Source organism: Haliaeetus leucocephalus, unplaced genomic scaffold (genome assembly GCF_000737465.1).
Source record: "Haliaeetus leucocephalus isolate CR32 unplaced genomic scaffold, Haliaeetus_leucocephalus-4.0 Scaffold140, whole genome shotgun sequence".
Lineage (NCBI taxonomy): Eukaryota > Metazoa > Chordata > Aves > Accipitriformes > Accipitridae > Haliaeetus > Haliaeetus leucocephalus.
The window spans coordinates 6,043,334-6,056,549 of NW_010972576.1; the positions used below are offsets into that span (position 1 = coordinate 6,043,334).

The following is a 13,216-nucleotide window of genomic DNA, read 5'->3' on the forward strand; positions in this document are numbered from 1 at the left end:
GGCATAAACAGTAATAACAGGGCAAACCTGAACTAAAAATTTGTTTCAGGTTTACTCTGTTCTATATCTGATCTCTGTACTTAATTAAGAAATGTTATCATACAGCCACACTGGTACCCATCTAAGTTCTACCAACCGATGATGCAAGGGAACTCTGGAAAGACACTCTTGAACTCTTTTTCTGCCTCTCCTGGCATATCAAATATTTCCATTCTTCCAATAGCTACTATCTTTAAAGTGGGTTCTCATAAAGAGATGAGACTGAGTGTATTTTCTCAGAAAACAGTTTCTTCCACCAACAGCAATTACCAAAAGTTGAACACATTTTGCTGAGTGCAAGTACTTAACAGAAATACACAACCAATAGCAGACAGCACAGAATTGTTGCTGCTCCTGCCCCCTTCATAAAAAAAATTTTTTTAGAAAGGCAGCTAAGTGTAAAAAGTAATGCTTTTGTGCCAGCACTCTCAGCCGTAGGAAACAAAAGATCTGCAAACTATAGATTGAGCTTTTATATCCAAGGCCATTGCTCTGCAAGGTTCACACACTGCATCTCTGCATTTCAGTATAGGGACCCTGATGAAACAGCAACACATCACTTTTTCCCTTCCATTGCTGCTCCATCAATTTATGCCCCCCTTCTCCAAGGAAGGCGCAAGCCATCCTACTTGCTACTCTTATGCTACAGGGTAAGGTACTTCCTTAATTCACTTCAAACTATTGCCATGATGACAAAAATGTGTAAAACACACCCCATCTACCTGGCCACTTGGTTTCTATATAAGACTGACAGAAATGCAGAGAAAGGACCTTGATGAAAATAGGTGCAGTAAGGTGAAAAAGACTGCTGTCACAGACACAGAACCGTGCTTTCTATGCATCATTAGCTTTAACACCAAAACAACCTGAAAAAAACACAAAGATGTCAAAGAACTACTAACAAGGCCAAGTAACAAGGAGAACAGAGAAAAATATAAACCAAGCAACAGTCAACTCCTCCGTGGATCTTCTCATCAAAAAAATAAACTTCCAATTTGACACAACTTAGCTGCCAGTAGTCGGATAAGTTTGGGGTGGGGACAACAACAAAATGTGAAAAGATTAATGACAACTTAAAAAATCTGTGACTAGTACAACCCCCACATCAAGCATACAGCATGGAAAAGATAACCAGACTAAAAAAAAAAACCCCTAAAGATAATTGCAGATGAGGAATGCTAAATAATTATAACATCTTATTATTCTTGTAACACCACAACAAGGAACAAGAGCAGATAAGCAGAGAATAGAAACTGAACATGCCCCCCGTTCAGTTCAAAACAGAGTTGAGGGGAACATTTAGCTTTCCTTTTATATTACTTTGATCATTTTTTGAAGCAGAGACAGAACAGAGATAAGGTTGCTGGGAAAACCAGTTGACAGAAGATTGAAATCAAGCTGTTACTTTAATGATACTGGTGTGTTACTGTACTCTACTTGCATAGATCTCTCTTCAAATATAACTATAGATACATTTTATAACCAGAAAGGTTCTTTGTAAAGGCTTGACAAAGGATGAAGTATGCCAAAAAGCCTTGTTAGAGAAAAAAAGGCATTTGTAGAATTCATACAAACAAAATAACAGGAGCTACAAGTTTCGTACAAGCCAGGAGTGCAGATAACTTACAGTATGGTCACTAAGAAACGAAACAGCTCCCTGGGTCTCTGTTTGGTAGAGCAGCTACAATAGCGTATCTGAAACGCTATTAACTGCTTTAAATTCTTCCTGAGAAACCTTGCACAACACTAGAAGCACCAATGTGGTAACTTGCAACAGAGATGAAATCTTTCAGACCAGACTCTACTAGGTAGGTATGGCGCCCTCTTCAAACAAACAAAAAATCCATCCTGACAACCGTCTACCTAGATAAATGCCAGCATTACAACCTTAAGATATTTATACAGCTTTTTTGTTAGTATCAGAAAGCCTGACAACCGTAATTACTTCCCATTAGAAACTTCAGAAGTGTCTTCCTCATACGATCACCAGAAGCAAAAGTTTCTAAATTTGGTTAGATGTAAAGAACTAACTTTGAATATAAGACATGAGCTTGAATTATTTCATAAGCACATATATCTGAATGGGGGCAAAGGAAGAAAGTTGAAATACTACAAAAGGCAATCAGTTTAATATCCTATCAATGAGCTGAACACAGAACCCTCCTCACTGAGGCTATCAATTAGAACAATTGCTTGGGTGAGCAAAATGGAAGTAATTCTTCCTTCCCCTGGTATTAAACAATACACAGACAGATTTTAGCGAGTAGTCTCTTTTGTCCAACCTTTTCTTCCAGGTGAAGAGCCTCTAGCAGTTTTAAGCCATTGCAAAAGTTTGAGGGTTACACAATGCCACATGGGTCATTCCTGCATGAGGCAATTTGATTCAAGTTCACTTTTACTGTTTCTGACAGATCAGTTCCTTCTGGGCAGGGACTATCCTCAGCAGCAAACGTGTGAATCTGAGATAGAAACCAATAGCACATTTTCCATATGTATCCTTTTCCTATAGTGTTCTGAAAGCTGATATTTGAATTGTAGTCAGTAGGTTTGCATTCTTCATCCTTGCTATAATGCTATCTGCATTTCCTAGCTCAACTGTACAGTTATACAGCTAACTTCTTTCTTGTACCATCATACCATATGCATGCCAAGATTCAGAGACAGTGGAAGTCAATGGCTTTGTAAGAGTTATAAATGTAATGAAATATCCTTTAAAAGGTTAAGTCAAGAATTACATATACTGAAAGATTTGTTTCACTATGAGTTTAAATACAAGTTGAACTTGCACACTATTAAATCACCCTGAAATAAAACACCATCGCTGTTACCTAGTACTGCTTTATCAGAAATTCTTGGGCAGGGATGGCAACTCAGAAAAACAGGACTAAGCTTTCACTGCAGAAGCCGAGTTCTACTTTTAACCATCACAAGTCAAGGAAGTTTGACTGCAAACACCTTTAATATGAATACAAAATTCACATAGGATATACATTCGAGGGAACATAAATGAACTATTACAAGAGATTCTGACAGAACAAAAACATAAAGAAGGCTCTGTCAGGCCAAGAATTTAATGAGGAATGATTAAAAAGTTTGATTTACAGTTACATTACAGTTGTGTTAAACACTGAAAACTTTAACAATGTGAGCTGAAAGGCATTTGAACATACAGTACATAAATCATACAATCCACACCGCTGTAAATAACAGATTTGAAGTATTTCATTTTACTTAATAGAACGCAAAGCAACATAACGTGCAAATGAAGACTCCAATATATTGAATTTAAAATGTCTATAATAAAATTGACACAGAATTTTACATTTATGGACTACATGATTGATGGAGAAATTAAAAAAGTATCCTCCATGTTACTCCCATTACAAGTACGCTTTTCAATTAAATAGAAAAACCATACTGGCCCAATTTCCTCTCTCAAAATCATACCATGAAGGTTAACTAAAGCTTTAACTTGCTCTAAATGTACAATGAAACAGCGTTTACACAGTCTCTTTCCCCTTATTGGGAATTGACAAACCATTATGTGAAAGGGTTCTTGGACTATGTACACTGGTGGAAAATATTATCTAATAAAAAGGCACATACCTGTGATTTAAGGCTAGTACGGTATTTGTTTCATAGAGAAAGTAAAATTTTAAATGAAATTAGTACATTGCATGGTTGGCCTCATTCAGCAAACCACTTGGTGCAAAGCAAAAATATGTGCTTAGAAGCCTCAGACTGACAGTGATTCTTGCTTTAGTGTTTCTCTTCTCTTTTTTTTTTTGAACCTATGATGGAAAGGTACATCTTTTAAAAAGGTATTTGCTGCAATTCCACTAGTCAATGAGCCATCTGCTACTGTTGCCTTATATGCAGATATCGCATATAGGCCTTATATTATTAATCTGCAAAATACTCTTTTAACTCTCTCCTTTTTAAAAGTCATATGAAAATTACTAAAGATGTTTTCTATATTCATCTATAAAATACCAGATGTTGGTACAAATCATGTAAACCTCCATTTGGAAATATTTTGACTAGCCACCAAAATGACCAGAAAACACAAACATCATTTGTCAGTGCAAATCTATAATAGTTTTGTTTCCCCTCCCTCCCTCCCCCATCCCACTTACAGAAATAACCACCAACCTTTACATAAAAAAAATTTGAAATGACAGAAATTATGTTTGGTTACCTTAAAGTCACCCACTTTCCCACCAAATTCAGTTTTACAGTATTAGAAAAGGGGAAAAAAATTTAAAGCTGTCTGTGCAAGAATCACTACAACAGTCCTTCAACCCCAACCCTTAATTATTATCAGATTTAAAAATTTTAGGTTAACATTGGGTCCTCTTCTCTAACCCAATTACTGTTCTTCAAGCCAGGATGGGGCATCTGCTCCAGGAGTTTTCAATTTGATGTGGAACTGTTTAAGTGTCTGTTCAAGCTGCTTTTGATTCCCAGCAAAGTATGCAGCAATGGCATTGTGGAACAGAACAAGCTGATTGTGCAACACCTTAACCTGCAGGCAAGGATAGAGATAGGTTAAGAGGAAGAGGCAGATGTTAACCATCACAGGTCAGTTATAAAAAAACAGGTGTATTTGAGATGCTCAGACTTCATACAGGTTTATTTAATAAAAGTTTAAAAACACAAATACAAAATTCTTCAACATTAAAGCAATTTAGAGTTTTCATAAAGTATTCTCAACAGTCAATACCGACTCAGTATGCATGGACCAAAAGCAATTCACTAAACAGCATAATGTTATCAAATCTCAAACACTTGACTGCAAGTACTTGATTCCTTGAAATTAGATGCCAAGCCTCTGTATAAGATACCTACCTGCAGGCTGAATGGACTTCCCTGAGACAGTACGTGACAAATGCATTAACTAAGTATACAATTCATTTATTTGCCCCCCTTGCAGAAAGTTGCTCTTTTCCAGCTCATGTATACCTAAGTCAAATGAAACTGATGTTCTTTTCCCAGAAGTATTTCTTGACCATCTCCTTTAACACAGGATTATTTACAGCACTTGGTCAATATTTTGACTGCAACATTTGTGCAAAGTAGTCATGAAACACACAGGTCACAGCAGCAATCAAAACTTGGGGAGAAGAGCACAAGAGCAGCTGGAGGCCATCACTGTTTTTCTCTTCCAGTCTAGTCTACCATGACAAACTATAGCACTGATGAAGTCAAAGTTAAACAAATGTTACATTGTCATCCTAGCACACCAGTAAACCTGAACTTGTGAATGATGAACAGTAGTATGCTGAAAAGGCATCTGTCCAGTTTCTCCTACAATCGAAACTTGTCCTTTTTGTTCTCGAGTGCACTCTCAGCCCAGCACAACCTTACTCTTGTGTCAGAGCCCAAATCCCTAAGGTGGTGGCCCTGTAACTGTTTTCAGCCTGCAAGACCTTGAGCTCAATAGCATTTAGCCAACAGAAGAGAATGGAGGAACAGGGTGGCTGACTGAGCCCAAAGGGAGCACGTGGTAGGTAGCAGATTAAGCTTTCTCTACTCAAATTTTGGGTCTCTCCCTCATCTCTCAGCACAATCCACAAGGGACAATCTACTACTGTCATGCTGGGAAGCAAAACTGTCCTTGGGCCAGGTCTGGCCTATGCCTACCAGTTGGCCATGCCTGTTCTAACAGGTTATTGGGCTAATGTTTTTCTGAAATGCATGCGACTCAACACACACATACTTCATTGCCTTCATTTAAGAAAAGATCTCAAATTAAAAAAAACCAACATATATTAGACATGCTATTACACTGGAAGAGTATAACATTTACACTATTACAAAGACATGTAATAATATACTTTTAAAATAGAATACTTTGAGAAAAAATGGGCTGAGCATGTGTGTGTGTGCATGCATGCACACAGGTGTATATAGAATTTTCAGCACTAAAAGCTGGAATTTCTTTTCTGAGTATACAACTTTTTTTTTTTTTTTTTTACTGAATAGCCTTATTTCATGAATTAAGTTTTGCCCATAAACTGACAACTGTACAGACCTTAGTATCCTACTTAAGTCATAACCTCTCTTTGGTGGCCCAAAACTTGGTCTAAGTTGCTCTGACAATTTGAAAACTGGTATCTCTATGTTTTCTCCCCTAATAATTCAGGCTAATTTAACTAAATACATGTCAAAGAATAGGCTTTTTACCTCATTAATGGTGTAAAATGGTAGGTTATTCCATCAAAAGGGTCTCCAAGAAAAAACACAAGAGGTGTGTATGGTTAGAAAGGAGTTCACCAGGCACATCATATCTTGAGACAATGTTTTTTTCATTTACAATAGACTTCACAAAATTCATCATGTACAGACGTTTTAACATATAGGAGATAGAGAATTTAGCTAACTACACTTGTTCAACAAACATAGTTCAGCTTTTCCAAGTCATAAAAGATGGCTTCTTTTTCAGTTTGTGTGGGAATGTACCTATATAAATACATGTATTTTTTTAATCTATAAAAATTTTCATCCCCAAAATATTACATCATACAAGTGGAAAAAGTCACAACAACATGAAGTGTTTGCTTTTAAAAGTTTAGAGAGCAAAAAATTTAGCAGTTACAGTCTTGAGCAGATTCTTTCATCATTGACACAGGAGACCTCACACAATCCAAGCTAGGAATTCTACACAGAAGTACACTCACTATTCTAGCATATTATTAAAATGCTGCAGGAGTTTTATTCATACTGTTTATAGGAACTGAAATAAAACAGGGGTAATTAATCCACCTTCCCAGACTAAGTTCATCAATTTGAGATCAAATTTGGTACTTTCTTAGGGGAGCTTTTAACAGAAAACTTCTGTGAACTGCCCTTAAGTCTTCTGATAATTTTACAAATTCAGTCAGGCCTGGGCTCAAGCATGCAGGCACACACAAACAGAGGCAGGAACTGACAGTGTAGAGGCAGATGATTTGGACTGAAAAAATATGTTTTGTTTTGGTGGGGTTTTTTGAACTACCAGAGCTACCTCATTGTATGAGGTTCTATCCCCAAGCCACATCACTGTGGTGTAAATTTTGTGATCATTATCAAACTGGTTGCAGAGGTTCAAGGTGTTACAACTTCTGCTCTCCTCCTTCAGAAGCTGATTGCTAATTGAATCCCAAAAGTAATGGTGGGATCTTCTTATCCATAGCTTCATTCAGAAAACTTTAAGATGAAATTTCTAGAAAAAGACCACTTAAACTGTCTGACACTGTACAAAGAAGCTCTACTATGAAGCAGCAGCCAGCTAAGAGAAAAGAGAAAACACTGTAACATCTCAAATCACCTGATGTCCACTGCAAAAACACCTGCAATCACAGCTAAGAATTGGACAACAAGTATTCACTTAAAGCCAAGTTCAAACCTAACCAGTTTTCCCATGAAAGAATCTCAGCCTTACCCACTCCCGTATCCAGCCATTGATTCCTACTTCCACACTGTGTTTCACCTTAGCCCTCTGTTGGCAAAACATTCATGCAGTTATGTAGTCAGTTGGATCAGGGAACAGATCTAGATTAAAACTAACCAGACAACAACATATTCACCTTAACCTGGATCCGTTCTCCAATCTGATTCTCTGCACAGCTGCAAAAACACTTTTGTAAACACAACAGAGAAGGCAATGTGGGGGAAGGGGGATAGAAGATGAAGGGACCCCTTTTTTTTTTTTTTTTTTTTTCAGCAAAGCCTTGAAGTGACTGTCAGACTACAGCGCTGAAGGCCAACTCTTGAGCACCAAGCTGTAGCACCTACTCCAGTAAAGGAGCATTTGAAGATTTGCCTTTCAAAGAATGTTAATGGTATCTTGCTAAAATATGGGTTCCAATGTATGACTAGCATGCCTGTCAAAAAGCCATCATGTTTTACAGCTGAACATCATTTAAAATCATTGTTCCTTAATTAACTACATACACCTATTTGTTCCTAATTACGAGCAGAGTAAGTACTCCATAATAGACTTGGCAAACTTAAGTCTCAAAACAAAACTGAACTTTGTGGATAAGCATAAAAAATGGGCAAGCTCTAAACATTAAGTTTCATATACAGAAGATACTATAGGTTGGATCAGAGTTTTCACATTTCCTCTGGATGCACTTAACATTTAATTTCTTTTTAAATACTGTCCTCTTCCCCCCACCTTCCTCTGAACACCATACTTTCCATGGCACAGTAAGTACAAATTTCTGTACACCCTCCTCATTCAGATTTTCAGCCATCTCAACAACCAAAAAGACTACCCTGATTCTAACCTTTCTGTCAGTTTGTACCTCTTCAAAACTATCAGAATCCTTTCCCCTAACTATCTTACTTGAAGTTATTCAGTCTAAACAGCTACATCATCTGGGTTTCCATTAGATAGCATATTGCTTTCATTTGTAAAAGCAAGCCTTTAAACATTAAACTCCTGAAGTACAACTCAGAAATGAATTCAATTTCTTTCTCTACACAGAATGATATTTGACATTTCTCAAGTGCATACATGAATCACAGTTTTTCCTTTCTCAAAATTACAATGCCTTTTCAAAAATTTTTCAGTGGCAGAAATCTTTAAGCTAAGAACAGGCCACAATCCTTATTAGGAAAAAAAAAAACCAAAACTATTTGTAAGCTACAGATTTTGACTGCAGGTATTCTTATACTCATTACCCAATACCACAAACTTGCACAGAACTCTGCTGGCTGGGGATAGCACCAATACAACCTTGCAGCAACATTAAAAAAAAATAAATTTCTAACTTCAAGATCAAATGCTATATTGAAAGTGAATAGAAATCTTGTGTATCTTGGTTTTACAGACAGAAACTTGCAATCCCAGCTTTACTGTAATGCAGTTCTCTGAAGCTTTGGGGGCTTTTAATTGAAATGCTAACATGTGAACCCAGGAGAAGAGGCACAAAGAGACTGCAACCACATGATGTCTTTTTTTCCCCTAAACATAGGCCCAGCTAGATTACAGCTGTTTGGTGACATTTGCAGCAATGCACCGATCGGAGCCCACCAGCCAGTTAAACTGGCTTTATAGTTCCTTTGCAGTAACAGCTTGAATCACCTCCCCGTTTTCCCTGCTCTCCTCATATGTCATGCTTAACCAAATATGGGACAAAACTTTTGAGTGGGAGCATAACTGAGTGCATCTAGTGGAGGTACATTTACGAAAGAACACCTAGGATTCTGTTTTGACGTTAATTTGTCAGGCCAAAAATACACAATTTACTTTTTAAAATGTTTAATATTGGTCAGACTGTGAAAACATTTATTGGGAGATAATCATGAGCTGATTTATCTAATCTAAAATTAAACCCTAAATTGCTTAATTGCTTTGCAATGGCAAGGTTTCATTACACAACTCTGTTTTCAACACAGAAATGATAACAACATCTAAGCTTGAGACTACACTGTACTACATCCTGTATCAACATATACAAGACTTGAAGCCCAAAGGTTTAAAATCTACAATAGAAAAATTATATGGCTACCATACCATTTTCTTACCTAAAAAAGCTTCTTTAATTAGACTCAGAACAAATAATTCACATATGGATTCAGCACCATGAGAATATGTATTAATAAAATTGATGATTAAAGATTTGCATGTTCTAGTATATTGTAACATGAGTCTGGCAAGGCCACACCTTGATATAGCTGCTCAAATACTAACCCCCATTTGCCTTGTATGCAATAAGCCTGCAACAACACAGGCTTTCTAAACAGGCTACAAAAAGGCCCTTTGTGAGAGACTAAGTATTTTGTCCGTCTGATCTTCCTTTGTTTTGATCTCCCATTCTATTAATGGGCACCAATGTGGTCCTGAGGATAGACACACAAAATGGCAAGCTCCTGTTACTAAGAGTATAGTATCAGTATAACCAGTATAATTCCCTCCCTGGGACTACTGAAACAGCTTAACAATACCAAAATCGCCCTTCCACTTGGGAGTTCAGCACCATATATGCTCTTCAGTTTAAGCCATCTCCTAAACAGTGCACTCCTCCCACAGCTGAAGCAGCTGTGTTACAGACACACTCATACAGCTGTAGCCATTGTGCTCTTTCTTGTTTCTTTCTTCTCCTTCATGTTAGGCACATGCTATATTTATAGATGTTTAAATTATGATGGATCATAGCAACTGTTATTATGTACCTTTGGAAGAAGTAGAACATCTCAGATCACTAAATCTAACTGAAATGAAAATCTAGTTGCTATACTTACTGATCCTATATTTACTGAGTTAATAATCCGTTAAAATATAAAAAGTAATTGACTTAAGAGCAGTCACATATACTTTGTATGAGGCTAAAAATTAAAAGTAATATTTAGAATGGTTATATAGCTGTCTGGCAAATCAATTGTGCATTCCAATTCCTTAATACTAGCTGCAGTATAAGAATGAGGTCTAACAGGAGCTCCCCCCCCTCCACTGACATTAAAAAAAAAAAAAAAAAAAAAAGGTTGACACCAGAAAAAGGAATAAAGACTTCAGATTGGTAAGGAATCTCAGATAACCACTCATCTCTCAGATAACCACTGCCTCCCACTACACCCCAGGAAGCATTCTGGGCAACAGAAGAATAAAAACTAACAGAGACAGATGCAAGCTGGAAAAAAAAAGTGCTCCTGAAATGAAAATAAATTTAGGATTAGGATTAAGATTACATATTGTTTACTATGGAGAATCCTATACAATAAATAGAAAACATCAAAGTAAAGCTTACCTGAGTAAAGTTTTGAGTAGATAATTATATTTAAGCCAATATTTGACTGTAAGGGAAGTCCTTTCTATGGCTTATTTGGGAACAAAATTACATCCACCCTTTAGTAAATATTTTGACATCTCTAGTGTCAAAACTGAGAAATGTCAATCAGTGATAAAAAGGCTTAAGCATGTGAAAGTACTCTATTAATCTAAAAGCAAAGGCAGGAAGGAAAAAACAATCTCCTTCAGAAACAAAATTTGTAGGCTGTGACTGCTAACAGGATGCTTGATCTAATTCAAGACTGTCACTAGGAAGACAACTTCATTAGTGTTCCCTAAATTATCTCATTTATTTTTTTTAAAAATATGGAAACTTTTTTGTACAAAATGGAAATAAAATGCTTTCACTCTGAAGCTTTCCTATCTGTATAAATGTAAATTGATCAGTTAGCTATACAGTTAATGCAAACCAAGAGCAAGAGGAAGCAGGCTAAGTGCTATTTTCAACCAATTTGAACTTAAGTATCAGAATTCCTGCACAGATATGAGCTGGAAGGATCAAACAATTTCAACAGAAGTGCATGGTATTAGTAGCAAACAGCTTGCTAGAAGATGAAAACAAAGGGTGAGGGAGACACACCTTCAGTATACCTGTTTTCAACCTAGCATAGTTTTAAAACTCAGTTCTTATGAGCATCTTTTAATTTAAGCATAACTATCGGCATTTAGAGTAGACTTCAGCTTGTTCAAGAAAATTAATTTCAATATGGATTTTTTCAATTTTCAATTTGAAAGTTAATGGGCTACAAGTTCAGCAAGAACAACCAATGAAAGTCAGGGCAATACCAGTTCTTAATCATCTGATGATCTGGTTCATCAACTCTTCATGGCTATGTGATTCCAGACCCCTGGTCCTAATGCAAAATGCCTATATGAAGTAACAGTGCTCAGGAGGTACTTTTTTAGCATATATTGTTTTGGAAACCAACAGGTTTGTTGATTTTCTCCACTTCTTTCTTCCCATCTGTTGACGGTTCATGTTTCTTCCCTGTCCTCCATCTTTATTCTAAGTAGCTGACACAATTGCGTATATGATAATATATTTAAGAATTCAGAATAATAATCAGTTTTAATTGGTTTAGCTTGTTCCCATGATTTTCCCTTAGTTTCTTCCTTCCACGCAAGGAGCATGGTTTGCTACTGTTGTCATTTGGGACCACTCCTGTATTCTCTGACAGGCAGTTGTCACCTACATTCAGATTTTTAAAATATATGAACTAACCCATACTGAAAATGTTAATCCACTGCTAGACATGGACAAACTGACAAACTGCTATCTTTTGTGTAAATTTTTATTACCTTTTCCTCCCTCTGAAGACATAGGAAATGTAGCCACAGAGGATTATAAGCATTTCATTTACTGTGAGTATGAACAGAAATCAGATCTTGAAAGACACTAATTTTTACATCTAATTAGAAACAATTTAGAAGGACTTGTTTATCAAAGAAAGCACAGTTTAAAAGTGTGTTCTGTATGGTAATTCTATTTTTGCCTGGTAGACAGAATAAGAGGAGTAAGAATCCCATCGTTAAGAGGGTATAGATGAAATGGTATGGTTGGAATAAACACATATAGGAAAAAAAACCTTCAACAGTTCAAGAGCCCTGCTTAGAATTAAGAAACAATAAGGGCATTAATTATAGAAAGTTGTATTTCTCAGTTCAAATTATTAAAGAAAGCTTAATTTTCAAGAAGACTCTTCAGAGTTCTCTCACCTTCTTTGTGCATATCCTCCATGGCAGTGTCGTCAAACATAAGTATTACTTTGAATCTTAAATCAGTAGTTATACAACTCATTTTATCATTACATGCAATAAACTGGAAAAATAATGCTTTTCCAAACTTGAAACCTCCCATATCAACAAGAGACTTACTGCCAGAATGTTTGCCATTTGTAGCTGGAGCAGCTTGATTAGGGCCTTTTAAGGTTACCTGCTCTAAAAGCGTGTCCTCCAGTGATATAGCAAGAACTCAGAAAATTCAGCTTATTTTCTTTGCTCACTCTACTTTTTAATTAAGATATATTTTAAGATCTAACAACTAAAGTACTTCTAGCAAAGCAGAAACTTACAAGTCAAAACTCCTAAACATAACATCAGTTGTAGCTTACCTTATTTTCTTCCAAAAATTTCAATTTGATAGATACATCATTACGCATTTTATCATATTTCTCTTTATGCACTTGAAACAGTTGTTGTGATTGCTCAATCTTTGGCAGAGTATTTGCATCACGAGGGCCAAGATTCAGCTCTTCTAGGTCTGTTCGATAGGCATCATATTCAATCCTGAGAAGAAAGAGCACGAGGAAAAAAGAAAATCTGAAGGCACAGTGTCTCAAACCAGACCTTACATATAGGGCCAAGTACAATAGAAGATGAACAAAACAGTCAAGTACAGAA

General features: G+C 36.4%; 1 protein-coding gene across 6 annotated transcripts in view; it reads right to left on the reverse strand.

Annotated features, from left to right (window-relative positions):
* Positions 1 to 2,979: 2,979 nt before the first annotated feature.
* The window catches only part of ARFIP1 (ADP-ribosylation factor interacting protein 1), a 40,875-nt gene continuing 30,638 nt past the window's right edge, over positions 2,980 to 13,216 (reverse strand). For all 6 annotated transcript variants that reach the window (XM_010586123.1, XM_010586124.1, XM_010586127.1 and 3 more), the window contains 2 exons: positions 12,928 to 13,102; positions 2,980 to 4,564 (listed from right to left, as the gene is read on the reverse strand). In XM_010586123.1, coding sequence (XP_010584425.1) covers positions 4,409 to 4,564; positions 12,928 to 13,102 — 331 coding nt within the window. In that variant the 3' untranslated portion in view covers positions 2,980 to 4,408. The remainder of the gene's footprint in view (positions 4,565 to 12,927; positions 13,103 to 13,216) is intronic.